Raw genomic sequence first — 14837 nt, forward strand, 5'->3', positions numbered from 1 at the left:
TAGCCACATTATGTTTCATTAGTGCAGGCTTTCTCTTGACTTGAACCTTTGTTTCTCTTGTCAGGTCTAATTGTGAGAGAAGTGAGCATTGAGATTTCACGCCAGCAGGTGGAGGAACTGTTTGGGCCTGAAGATTACTGGTGCCAGTGTGTGGCCTGGAGCTCAGCAGGCACTACGAAGAGTCGGAAGGCATATGTGCGCATTGCGTGTGAGTCACTGCATGTGGACACTTTTGGGTACAAAACTGATGGGAATGTACAAAGGCCCAGAGATCTAACTCAAGATCTAGTCCCTAGTCAGAGTTCTAACTCAAAAACCAAACCCAGGGTTCTGCATTTGAACCATAGTTCCTCAGAAATCATGGTTGGTTGGTTTGTTTGTTTGTTTTTCAAAGTACCAAAGGAAATCCTATTAGAACATTTTAATGTATTTTAGATCTGGTAGCAATCAGGCTATGGAAGAATCAAGTGTTGTCTTTTGTTCTGTTTTTTGCTTGTTTGTTTTTTGTGTTTTTGTTTTGAATTGATTCTTCTAGTTTGTTAAAATAATGTTGAGTGGTGTTTCTGTGGGAATTAGAAGCCTCCTAGGCCAATACTCTACATATGCTAATCTTTATTAGTGCATTGGAACACAGTCCCAAAATGTTAATTTCTAAACCATGACAGCTCAGAAATAGGGGGAATGTACCTCTCAAACAATGATAATCAGTTTAAAAAAAGAACATTTCTGTGTTAGATAGTTGCAGAGATTTCCTTATGAAACTTCTTGGGTTCAATGATGTGCTAATCAGGAGGGATGGATCCCATCTTCACAGGGCCTTTCTCAACATAGAGCCCTTTCCTCTGGAGCAGTGTGAAGGCTGATTACACTGTAATATGTAGTGTCATATTACAATCCACGCTGACACTCTCTAACAGATGATGTGACCACTGAAATTTATGTCTTATTTGATGAACTCTTTGTATCATTGCTTTTTACTAAATCATATTGTGTGTCAGATGTCAATATCCCATTCATTTGTCAGAACATCTCTTCGGTACTGACTGATGTCACCTCTGATACATGCTCATCTCTGACTCCTCTTCCTCTTGAGCTAGATCTGCCATGCTTCCCAGAGACCTGGAGTCTTCCTGTCCTCAAGTCTGTGTTCTATGCACTCAGTACAGTCTACATATAACACAGGCCTCATCTCCTCTCAATTCTATTCCACTGGATAGTAGCAGAGACTTGACACATAAATCCAAAATTCCATATCAAAACACCAGGGAGTAGGTGGCCTCAAAATCAGAAATTTCCTTTGTTGTACTTTTGAAGGCTAGAAGTTCAATATGAAGTTGTCAGTGGGCTGCATTTCTCCTGAGGCCTCTCTGCATCTTGCAGACAGCTGCCTTCTTAACTGAGTCCTTGAAGGGCTCATGGGATCCTTCCTGGTGTCTCTTTGTGTGTCGGCATTTCTTTTTCTTACAAGACACAAGTCAGGTTGGATTGTTACCCATTCAGACAGCCTTATATTAAATTAATCACCTCTCTTAAAGGCCTCATTTTCCAAATGCCATCTCATTTTAAGCTACTGAAAGTTGTGATTCACCATCTGAATTGGGGAGGGAGATACAGCTTAGTATGTAACAGCTACCTGCCTATCTCCCCCACCAGAGTCTCCAGCTCTGCCCACTAAGGATCTCAAATGACACTAGATTTGAACTATTTCACTTTCCTTGCCCTTCAACTGTAATTCATACTTGCTTGTTTCAGCCTATTTACCTTTGTGGTTTTAAAAAGTTAATTTCCTCAGTAAATATCTAATTACGGTTTTTTTTTTTCCTTCTGTCCTTGGACAATTTTATACTCTGGGAGCGATCTGGTGAGACTAGATAAACTCTAGATAAAGCAAATAATGAGCAGGTAGGGACAGATGATGTGTGCTGTAGATAAACTAAATAGACGGGGAAGATGCTGTGCTTGAATGAAAGGTCAGGGGAGGTCATCTGTGAAGCTGAGCTCTGATTCCCTGCTAACCTTGAAAGCAAGAGGGGCAGGGAGAACTGCAGCAGACTAGTACAAACACATGAGAGTCCCAGATGACAAGAGAAAGGAAAGGCCTGGGAGTCAGGAGAAAATGGGATGGTGGAGAGTTAGGGCATTGGGAGTTTACTGTGATTTGGGATCCTGGCAGAAACCCCTCTTACATCCATTCCCCGAATCACTGGCTGCACACTAGTGAAAATCCAGACTCACTCCATTCACAGAATCACTGGCTCCACACTAGAGAGAAGCCCACTCACTTCCATTCATAGAACTCCCAACTCCACACTAGTGAGAAACCCACTTCATCTCCATTAACAGAATCCCTGACTCCACACTAGTGAGAAAACCACTTCCCCTCCATTTCACAGAACACCTGACTTCATGGTAGTAAGTGACAAGCAATACTGAAGGCAAAGAAAGATAGCAGGTAGATAGCTTCTCCTTGAGCTTTTGGCAGGCTGACATAGATGAAACAGAGAAGATGCTGAGACCAGGATTCTACATAAATTCAAAGGTAGGAATGAGAGCTCTTTTGAATGTTTAGATGTGGACGTGAAAGAGAGAGACAGAATTTTCACTCAAAACAGATGAATCTTTCAATGGCTCTTTATCCCTGCCCTGCCCCTATTTCTAGCTCAGTTTGCCTGTTGTTTGTCTACTTTCATTTGCTGTGGTGTTCGTGTTTCACCACAGTGTGATCCTTTTGGTGAAGAATTCTATTTTACATAACCTGGTATCTTCAGGGCTTAGAGCAATGCCTGGGATATACTATATGTTTCAGAGATATGTCTAAATGAAGCTCCTGATGAAGGGTTCTCTGTGAAGCTTGTATACATGCTGAAGATGAACATCCCTCTCTGAATACAGTTAGAAAGTTGTGTGGTGTCCTCAGTGTATTGCCCATTAAGTCAATGCAATGTGGGACACATTTAAAGGGTAACTATTGATGACTGCTCTTAGTAACAGTACACCAAGGTCATTACAGATGTTAGGTGGAGGACTAAATCAATACCACTGGGCATGGGGAGGAACTGAACTGTTGACAATACCACAGGAATGCCTGGACCTGGGATGGCTCTTGGGAAAAAGGCAACAGTGGGTTTCTGTTCAAAGGATACCTACTACTTCCACCAGCTTATAACCCAGGCTAAAACAGCGTCTCACCCAGGGCAGTCTCCAAAAGGGAGAGAGTATTTCACTGCCAGTATTTCCAACAGGTAGAATTGGGCTTGAGACCCTGATGGAATGGCCTCACACCCTCCACATAAGTTTAAAATTAATTCCAAAATTTTCCTTGAGCTACAATGGAACGAGAAGCATGATGTCAGTTAGTTTTTATGCTATACTTCAACATACCCATGAGTATCAAGCACAGTAAATATTTAAAGTGCAGCCTACACCCTACACCAAATTATTCTACAGATATGCTTAAAGGCCGCAGAGTTCCACACAATGTATTCTTACGTAATAAGCTTGGAAGAGCCATAGATTTTTTTTAAAAGAAAAGATTGTGTTTCCAATTTTATACAGAAAGGTGTAGACATGAATCTTTATTTTCTATTTTAAAATTAGATATGTATGTATAAAACCTGTCTAGTTTTTTTTTCTTTTGCTATGTTTTCTAAATTTCTTTCTCTAACTCCTAGCTTTTAAGGAGTTTGACATTTTCAAATAATCAGAGAACAACCTTTTCCCTAGCACCTTTTCCCTCTGGTGGTAATTCTCAGAAGAGGTGTGCCAAGAACTTCTTAATTGAACCCACACACATGCAGCCAAGGCATCCCACCACACTCAGAACTGTTTATTCACACAGATACAGATCATGATGAACCTCAGAGCAAGTACTTCACTTTTCCTCTGTAGAGGGTGCCCGCTACCAAGTCGACCACCCACACACAGCACAATGTTTGTGGATTTCTGAGTCTTCTGTACACCAAATGAGCTGTGTGCTTTGAATGGTGAGACTTGATGGACGGCCATCTCATAAATAGCAACTCCACCCTGATTATACTGATGCTCCTCCATCATCCTTTCGTTTAAGCTCCGTTTTCAGAAAGGTAGAGAATTAATAAACTAGTAATGTGTATGACCAATAACTCACACATCTAAGCTCTGTACAATAGAAAATTACTCAGTGATACAACCCGAGCAGAAGAAAACTTAGAGACTTAAACATTTAGCAAGATATTAGCTAAAAATGTACCTTCCCTGTTCAAACTCCTTAATTTTTACTAGTGTTATCAGCTTTCCCTGGGTGGACAGTCACTTTCCTACAAAGGCAAGTGTCTTGAGAGAGCACCCAAGGGCATGCCACAACAACCTTCTTAAGGAGAGAACGGTTAGGTTCCCAAGTGCTTCTAGTGTAAAGCCAGTTTGAAAATCCCAATGTGTAAGGCATGAAAGGGCAATCCAACAAATCTGTTGAACAATGCTGTCCAGGGAAGACTTGAGGTGGATATTTTCATTGTTATAGAAGCTACTGTACTGGTGGTGATGATGTTTGCTTTTTGTTGTCGTGTCTGAAGGGAACAATGTGAACAAAGTTAAAGCATTTGCCTCCAGATCAGGCTGTATTACATTCAAATCCCCATTCCATCACTGACACATGAGACATTGGTCAGGTTACTTAACCTCTCTGAGCCTTAATTTCATGAACCATGAAATGAAAATGATAGGGCTATTTTGAGATTAAAGGAGATAAATTTTCCAAGCATATGGCAAAGAGATGGGGCACAGTTCACCTGCTCACTGAGTGATAGCAGGTGTTCATGCTACCAGCTACCATGGTTTCAGTGTCTTTATACATTTGTTTTAAGACTTAAACACACTAAGCAAACTTTGAGAGTGAATTATCACTCCTTCTTTCACTCCTTTGTGTCTCTCTTGGCTGTCAATCCAGAAGGCTGAAACTATCTCCTGGTTCACACAATATGGGGCCATAATTTCCCCCAATGCTTGAGGATAGCCACATGGTAACTTCTCTCCTACAAATCCTGGGTAACAGTGGGTTGTCAGTGAATAGGGAATTTATCTTCTTGCAAGTGTCAAGACAGTTCCTTGGGATTTCTATTGAATTACATGTACAAACCTGTAAGTCACAGTAGTCTCCCAGACACTACTGACAACAGACAGGCATCAGACAGTTCTTGGAAAGAATTAAGGAGATCCAAGGTGACCCTCCAGCCCTCCTCCCACACTCACTTGCCCTTATCCATATGATTAGAATTGTCTTTTGAGGCACTGGCATTTTGCACCAACCTTGCCCACATTTGTGAGTCCATAGTATTTAGCACACTGTCTAGGATAGCTGTGTCTAATAGAAGTGTGATGCCTGCTACATCTGTCACCTAAACTCTAGTTTACGAAAGCCTTTCTAGTTTCTAGTGTGTGTTTTCAAAAGTAAACATAGGCAGATAAAATTAACTCTAATAGTGTATTGTATAGAGTTTCAACAGAGGATACAGGAAAACACATATCAATGAAATACTTAATAATTTTTAATAATAATAGTCTTTGGGATCAGTTCTGTGCATACTTAAAAGACTTCTCAATTAAGATCACACTCAAGGCATGTGCTCCAGAGGCCCAGAAGGCTAGTCAGACACATAGTTTGTAAAATGATCACAATAATATTAATGGAGGTTTGACTGAAGCACTGTATATGTATTGACTGTTTAATCATTTCAAGGACTCTGTGGTGATTGAGTTTATTATCCATACTTTATACGCAAATGAAATTAAAAGAGGAGACTGAAAATTTCAGTCTGAAATCCTTCAGCTGGAGTATGGAAAAGCTTGCCAATCCAGGAGTCAAGTCTATGCTTTAACCAACACACTGAGATCAAATGACGGGGAGATGATGATATTTTGTTTTCACTTCTTTAGGTTTAGGGTTAGGGTTAGGGTTAGGGTTAGGGTTAGGGTTAGGGTTAGGGCTAGGGCTAGGGATAGGGCTAGGTTTAGGTTTAGGTTTAGGTTTAGGTTTAGGTTTGGTGGAAGTTCTCAAGATTATCTTTTCCATCTGATAAATTCCTGCAGGCTACCTTCTATTCACAGTATAAAAGTACGAAGGGCCAATGCCTTCCTATATTTCACCTCTTTGTGTGGTGTATATAACTACACCCATTTCTTTGTTCTTGAGGTAATAGCCTCATCTACAGACAGACAGTATGTCTACTGAAATTGCCTCTTTAGGTGGGTCTGTCAGGACCCCCAGCTCTGTCATTCTCCTAAGCACATATTTTTATTCATAGCATTTTGATCCTTTATCACTTTCTTTTTCATGTTGATTATCTTCTCTAGGAGAATATAAGCCCCTAAAGTTCATCCACTTTTTGACATTGGTATCATAACCTCAGTGCCTAAAACTATTCATTGCATGTATGTGGCTGTGGTAAACATTTGAAGATTAAAAAATTCTTGAAATGAAATTGAAGACATGTGGTAAATTGATGGTACAATCCTAGTTTTTGTCTATTTAGTAAAAACAGATGATTTTCTAAGGAATTCAGGAGCATCTCCAGAAAAGGATTGCTTCTGTGCATCCCACAAATTTCCATATGCAAGACATAACCTCCCTTGATATTTTGCTGTTTCCTACATCATGTAGTAATATCTACTACACATTTTTTATTGTATTATATGCTCACAGCTCACAGTTTGCATCCTCATAACCCCCTTACAAACTCAGATGCATGTTTTAAAAAAATGTTGTTATATTGCTCAATGATGAATAAAATTATCTATAATAAAATATCCCTGGAATGTTGTAGGGATCAACACTGTCACAAAGGAATGAATATATTAGCAATTCTGTGTTCAGATATCTTTTGATCAAGGTACATCTAATCTCAGGAGTTAAAATGTTGGTTTACATGTGCATGGAAATCATATCTTAGGATCTTTCATGCCACTCCTCAATTTTGTGCTTTGTTGTAATACTTAGCATAAAAAAATCGTTAAACAATTTAACCAAATAATGTATTTCTTCAACTAGGCATTCTTAATGACATGGAACATACCATGAACATAATAGCTTACTACTGAATTTCTTGGTAGAACAGAGCAGATTTGTCAATATCCAAATAAATAGCTTATTCACTAATGTGCGTTTCTGAGGTTTGCGTCTAGTCCTTTAGGCAATCTTTAAACCCCTAGTGCCTATTGTAAATGACAGAGTCTATATTTTTATTTGAAAAAGATTAACTACATAGTTTAGACATTGGGATGGAGTTTTAACAAAGTACTTTCTGTTTTATTTAAATCTCAATAGTTGATGTAGCCATAAACAATTCACTATGGTTTATATGATAAGATTAAAAGCTAGAGCCCATTGGCTGAATGCATTTACCCAAATACATGTGCTTTTGTCTATGGGCAAAACCTCTCAAATTTCATGATGTCTCACAAGTTCATGGCCATTTATAAGTCATATCTAATATTGGAGGTAGACAAGTAGCTGATAGAACGCTATCTCATACAGCTACTTTCTGGGGAAAGCCATCCATCCCTATGTGGGGTGTGTTACCCACAAGACTGAAAATTGCCAAGGTATTATCAGCAGTTGCATTGTTTTTGTACTCGCAAAGAAAACCTTAAAGTTTTGGAATGTCAGGCTCCCCATCCATAAAGTTGGCATGTTTCTTATTATTCATCCCTAAGACATACCTTACAAAGTATTGAGATGGCATCTAATCATTTTTTTCTGAAATTAAAGATGCAGTATGAATATAAAAGTGTGCCTTGTGTGGCTATTGCTCTCTTCCTCTTCATCGTAATAGGTGTCATTTGGACGTTTAATTCTAAAATAGTTTTCTTTTCTAAAAGACCCTTTGGCAAGACTACAAGAATACAAATATATTTGTCCTATAAATGCCCTACAGTCAATAAATAAATAAATAAATAAATAAATAAATGAACATGATGGCAATCTTTACTTCAGGGACTGTGTTCACTTGAGATTCATCAGTTTAAATGATCTCAGTGCAATGAAGGAGAGCAGTTCTTGGTACCTTAAAGATACTGCCAGCATGCCCCCCTGCTTAAGGATGCTGGCTTGACTTCTGTCCTCAGGTATGAATTGAGAAGATGTAGAAGTATTCCTGGTCAGTTCTTATGAAGGTCCAAGAATTTTAGCTCTTAAATAAAGAAAAGAGGTTATAAAGAATTAAGGTTATAGGCCAGGCGTGGTGGCGCACGCCTTTAATCCCAGCACTCGGGAGGCAGAAGCGGGCAGATTTCTGAGTTCGAGGCCAACCTGGTCTACAAAGTGAGTTCCAGGACAGCCAGAGCTATACAGATGAACCCTGTCTCGAAAAACAAAAACCAAAAAAACCAAAAACAAAAACAAAAACAAAAAAAAAACAACAAAAAAAAGGAATTAAGGTTACAAAGAAAATAGTCAAAATCTATTAGCTTCCCTCTTTCCTCTTAAAGTACTGTTTTGAAAATCAACATTCTTAATATGTGCCTGTGTTATAGCCACTGCTATTACCCAGGAACCATCTGAGGCAGATCCTGTCATCCTTTACACTCTATCAATAATAAAATAGAGATGTGGAAACATGAGAAAAATTGCCTGACCATCTGTTTTGATAGATATGAAATGTACGGAAAGTTTCCTCACTGTAATCTCCATCACTCCATACAGCTACATGCACAGGAAGCAACTTTTGATTTTTCTATCTTACCCATATAGCATTTTTGAGCAGTTGGTTTGGTTGGAGGTTGGCTCTTCCTTGGAATTTACAATATTTTGAGAGGAAAGGCAAGTAAGAAAAAAAAAAACTTCTTTTTTTAACTATTATACTCCTTACATTTTAAATTATAAGCAATATGTTGTTTAATGTGGTATTTTACAATTAAAAAAAATCACAGATCTGGTTATCTGTTTTTGTGAGAGAAAGAATTTGAAAACTCCAGACACTGAGACATTAAAGCAGGAATATTTCACTGTTAATAAGTGGCCAAAGCTCTGAAGATTAATCTAACTCTCTCCAAATATGCCCAATTGCTTGGTTCTCAGCACCTATATCCTGTTAACTGCTAAATTTTATGATTTAAGAATAAATTCTACTCTACTGTGACAAGATAATTGGCCCCTTCCATCATCATTGGAGGACAGGTACATTTTTTTTTCCTTTTAAAAATGTATTAATGTCTAATGTGACCATGAAATTCTTTTATTTGATGAAGAAGCACTTTGAAAATACAGTGAAACAATTTATTTTTAATCAAAAGTCCATTCAGTGCCTCTGGCCATCACACTCGTAAAAGGAATTGAGAAATCATTTGAAAGTTAAAAACTATGAAGCACAATAGAGCCACTGTGTTTGTTTAATGTCGGAACAGACATCCATCAAAAGTGTTGAAGATGGCCTGCAACACATCACTGCAACACAAATGTCTCCAAAGTGCAGAGTTTACATAAATCTAGAGCCCTTTGGTCTAAACAAGCTTAGTTTGAAAGGCAGGAAGCTTAATCCTAATTGAAGTTTAGCCTCTTGGTAAAAGTTAAATGAGCTAATGGCATGCTGTTGACTCTGAACACTCCCCAGCTATAGTGAACAGAGAGAGCCAAACAAATGAGCATCTATGAGAAATGCCATCCAGGAAGGAATTTCTAACAAAGCTGAACTGTCCTAGGAACTTTATCATTATTGCCTTATTTAATCTTCACAGAAACTAGGCAGTAACTATTATGTTTATCATTGATTTTTGCATGAAGAAGGAAAAACATAGAAACCTATTCTGGTTCTGATCACAGTCAAACCTAGATTATATGGACCAAGGATTCATGCTAACAACCACTGTAGTGGACTTAAACGTGACCCTCGAGAGTCACTCCTCACCCCCAAAAAGGAATTGGACCCTCATCTAAAAGTTGTAAATGTTGGACACATCTTGGTAGATGTGATGATGGGCCTCAAGACTGGAGGTTATCCAGTAGGAAGAGTGAGTTGGAGGGAGTTTAGACAGAAAAGAAAATTTAGAATCCAAAGCAGAGACAAGAGACATGGAGCCATAAGTCAAGGAACACTGGCAGCCACCAACACCTGTTACAAAGCCATAACTAGTACTTCAAATTTTCTGGAAGAATTGCAACACTGCTGATACCTTCATGGTGACCCAATGAAACCCTTTCAAGTCTCAGCTGTTGAGAGCTGTATGATGGGCCTGTGCCAACAGGGAAGGGCTATACCCACCATGCACCTGCCATTCCAATTTCACATGTGGAGTGGTATGCTCTAAGTAAATGTAAGTTTGAATAAGTAAATTCACCTCTTGAAATCTCAGATATATAATACATAAGGTCATTAGACTAGACTATGAGAGTTGAAAGGTTTTCCTCATAAGAGAAATAGTCCCCCAGTCCTTCATCAAGGAACGCTGTGAGATTATGTTGGGGCATTTAATTCAACTCCATATTTTCTGAAGAGCTACTCTATAAAATACACCATGCATAAAAGTGTATTCAACCTCAGAACATTTTCATATTTTAAATAAGCATAGAGCTGGGTCTGGAGGTGCAAATCTATTATCCCAGTCACTTGGCAGGCTGAGGCAGAAGAATTGTCAAGTTGTAGGGTAGTTTGGGCTACAGAAGGCATTCAGAGACAGGTTAGACAGGTTCATGAGACCCTTTCTCAAACTATAAAGAAATTTAAAAGGGTCAGAGATGGTCATATTGGTAGACTATTGCTAACTTATATGTATGAAGTTCTAAGCTCAGTAGAAAAATATAGGTATCTAACATGTTGGTGATGTTGTATCTCTTTGTAAAATGGAATGACTGGTGTGCTTCTCCCTCCCCTCATGTCAGGAAGCTTTAAGCTGTGAACTGCAGGGTGGAGACAGCAGCATCACCTTCTGACTAAAATCTACTGCTTAGGTTTGGCCTGTGGGCACACTCGGTTGAAAGGCTACTGAGCACACATTCAGACTCCATAGAAAGGAATAGTTGATTAGTTATGGCCATTTGAACCGTGAAGAAAGGCAGTGGTACCAACTATCTGCCATTCCTACTCTCAGGAAGAAACAGATAATAATTGATCATGACAGCTTCCTGCTGTGCCTGACAGAGCTTCAGGCTTCTGGACTTAGCTCCGGGCTTCTGGACACAGCCATCAGAGCAATTAATGACTTTCATTTGGCAAAGAAATGTGGCGACATTTATATTGGATGTGGTCATCAAGAAGTACAGGAATGAGAACTTATCTTTTCAGTCATCTAAAACTCATTTTCTAACTCCAGTTTTAATAGTCTACATCTGTTTAAAATGTCACCATCTTTTTAATTTTGTGCATTTATTGCCTAACATTCTTACTGAGAGAAGGTAAGAGAGTATACATTAATAATTATGAAATAATTATAAAATGTTAGGCATCTAATCTTTATAAAAATCAGCCTACCTTCAAAAATACCTTGGCCAGTTTTCTTGGTTCTATACCTAAAGCTCATAAACAGGACACCTATGGGAAGAAGTCTTGGGTTTTCTTCAAGACAGGAGGGAGGGGCTGAGAAACATTAATATTCAGCAGTTTCAAAATTGAGTTTCTTAGAGCAGTGATCTCAAAGTAGCAGGCTCTAGGCCCCATAGGGCTTATCAATTATTGCATTTATCCCTCAATTCATTGTCCCACTAACACATTTCGATGACATTTTAAGTATTTGGTCATAGTAAGCAGATGCTATCACAAAATATTCACATTCCAAACTTTTATTGGCTATTAAATTTAGGGTTATGGCCCCAAGAGCCTGCATTCCTTTAGGTTGTATGGAGTAGAGCTGAGCAGCAAGAGAAAGGACATGTTTGTTTTGTTATTTTTTTTTCCCTACTCAAATCTGTTAAAATTTAGAGGGAAAAATGTGGGCCAGGTGAGTGGTGAACATCAAGGAAAATAACTGATGCCTAGTTTTCTGCTATTTGTGTTACTTACGTGGTCCTTACAGATATAGAAGTTTCAAGTCCTGTGTTAGATGTCAGTTATCAGACAGTAGAGAAGAAGGGCATACTGCTGATGCTGTGGAATTGCCAGCAAGAACTCGTTTTCAAACCAGCTGGTGAGAGCCACAATTCAACGCTATGTCTCCATCATTATCCATAGCTTCCCATGATGCCTGTATTTGGTCCTGCACTGCATATATCACGGCAGACCAACCATCTGACCATCAATCTGGGGGTCTCAGACTTTAGCAGTTTTCCCACAGCCTGTGGGTTTCTAAGAACCAGATTCCCAGGGTCTAACCTGAACAGAAGTTAAGTTTTATCAGTCATAGCTTGAAATCCTTGGATTTCACCTTGTAAAATTCCCATCAATCATTAGAGATTGTAACAGCCATTCTTCTTATCAATTTTATTTGAGTAATAGTGATAGTGCCAAATGTTGATATGCCATGATACATTTTTTAATAACATGGGGAAAGAAGAGGTGTGGGGTTAATGTTTGCATAAGCACTTGCTATATGATAATGAGACACTACAGTTTTTATAGATAGGTGCCCCTCCAGCTTCTGAAATCCTTTTCATAAGATTCACTTATTTTTCCTACTGAAGAAAATTAGAAGTGTTAGGTAGTCAAGTGGTAGAGTCAACACTTGAAGCCACATTTGTCTGCACCAAACTCTCCTCTTGGCCAGTATGTTATTCTCCCTCCCAATTGCTTCCAGACCCGTTCTAAATGACATCCAATGAGCTTATATTTGCATATAGCACAATATATATATATATATATATATATATATATATATATATATATATATGCAAAACACTTATCATGATTCATGACACATTTTCATATTTTCCTTTTCTTCAATTTCACTTCTTTTGTGTTTGCTTTTAATCCTCTGACAAGAATTTGTTAACCTTCACAGGACCATGGCAGGGTTTTAGAGCGATTCAAATTGAAATTTCTATCTACCAGGACAGCTAAGTGAACATTAGCTTTAAGAGTCTTCGGGTACATTCAGAACTTCTACATTTGGATTGTATAGTGCTGATTGTTCATTAGCCACACCCCAAACACATGGGACTGTGATTTTTGGCTGTTGTTGATGTCCCTCTTCTTCCTACACAAGTAAGCCATTCAACAAATATACTGTAACAAACATACTAAGGACTTATAAATGGAGAAGGGAATAAATCACATTCTCAAAAAACTGGATTTATAGAACAAATAATCAAAGTCAATAAAACATGTAAGAATTTTTTTTGATGTTTAAAGACTGGAATAAACTAAAAATAAACCTGAATTTCCACAGGGACAGTATAGAATATTACACACCAGAGTTTATAGATCATCAACATATGATAAAACTTTAAAAGAAAAGGACATTTAAAAAATACATATATGAGTAATTATTGTCTAGAATTTTCTGTATATACTGGTTATAATTGCTTACTATAGATATTTTGTATTTTAAAATCTTCCAAACCCTACTAGCATTCAATATGTATTTTAACATTCATTCAGCCTTATAGGGAAGACAAAACCCAGCCAATATAAATATTATAATACTTTCTTTATATCTTATTCTATGTAAATTGGAATGTGAATTCCAACTCAAATAGTCTACTGCAGATTAAATCATTAAACAATTTGTCACTTTACAGAATTAGCCTGTCATAGTTCCTAAACTTTGTTGTCTGAAATTGTTTTTCTCTATTAAACCCTGAAAGGCTGGGCATGGTTAACAAGAGCTAAGACTGTTAACATAGTTAGCATAGACTGTTCTTTAAAGCTTGGAATTAAAAGACATTTGTCCTTTGCATGGGCAATAGTATTAGTCACCTGCCCGCTTAACCATGATTAGGAGATCTTTTTGCTGACAAGTTCATACATCTTACTTTGCACATCAGCAGGGCTCCCAAGTACAAGTGTGGTCCATCATAATCTAAGCTGAGCTCTGTCCAGCCTCAACTGTCACATCAGTGTGTACATTCATCAATGTACACAGTTCAGACTGTCAGGTAATGGAGCCTGGCACTATCCCTCGGAAGAAATGTTCCTCTCTCTCTTCTAATGAGCAAGTGGACATGATGAACTTTCTTATATGTTATTTTGAGTACGGATTTCTCTATTCTCCATTTTTCTCAGAGTAATTCAGAGTGTATGTATAATAAATAAATTTTCATTTTTTGTTTTGTGATATATATTACTTTAAAATTTTACATAAGACTTTGATGATAATTTTTGGTTTTATGATTATAATTATATCATTTCTCCTTTTTTCTCCTTCTAAATTTTCCCACATACCTCTCCTTTCTCTTTCAAATTCATGTCCTCTGTTTTCATTAATTGATGATGTATCTCTCTCTCTCTCTCTCTCTCTCTCTCTCTCTCTCTCTCTCTCTCTGTGTGTGTGTGTGTGTGTGTGTCCTTGCATATCTAATACAATTTGCTCAGTCTAAATAATGTCATGTGTATGTTTTCAGGCTGACCATTTGATATTGAATAACCAGCTTGTGTACTCATCCCTGGGGAAGAATATTTCTCTCATTCTCAGAATTCTTTAGTATTACATAGTTTTCTCTGTGTAGTCCTGAGGCCTGCTGGACTTACCCTCTTTAGCATGTCTACTTTTAAAATCTTTGTTTAGTTTATGTTTAGCCATTCACATTGGTGAGACATTATCAGTGTAGCATCTTATAATTTGGACATTGTACCTTCTAGAAGCTACCCTTCTCAGTTTCTAATTCTTTCTATCTGTGTAGAACCAAATGCCAAAATTTCAATGAAAGTGGGGTTAATTTTTCTAATATCTACTCTTACAGTTTATAAGGTAATTTATTATTTCATTTCCTCTGGACATTT

The 14837-nt window shown here is 37.9% G+C and overlaps 1 protein-coding gene across 2 annotated transcripts in view; it reads left to right on the forward strand.

The window, feature by feature from the left end:
* Unc5c (unc-5 netrin receptor C) overlaps positions 1-14837 on the forward strand; it is a 351708-nt gene that overhangs the window by 238460 nt on the left and 98411 nt on the right. For both annotated transcript variants that reach the window (XM_021157613.2, XM_021157614.1), the window contains exon 3: positions 65-208. In XM_021157613.2, coding sequence (XP_021013272.1) covers positions 65-208 — 144 coding nt within the window. The remainder of the gene's footprint in view (positions 1-64; positions 209-14837) is intronic.

Source organism: Mus caroli, chromosome 3, assembly GCF_900094665.2.
Source record: "Mus caroli chromosome 3, CAROLI_EIJ_v1.1, whole genome shotgun sequence".
NCBI lineage: Eukaryota > Metazoa > Chordata > Mammalia > Rodentia > Muridae > Mus > Mus caroli.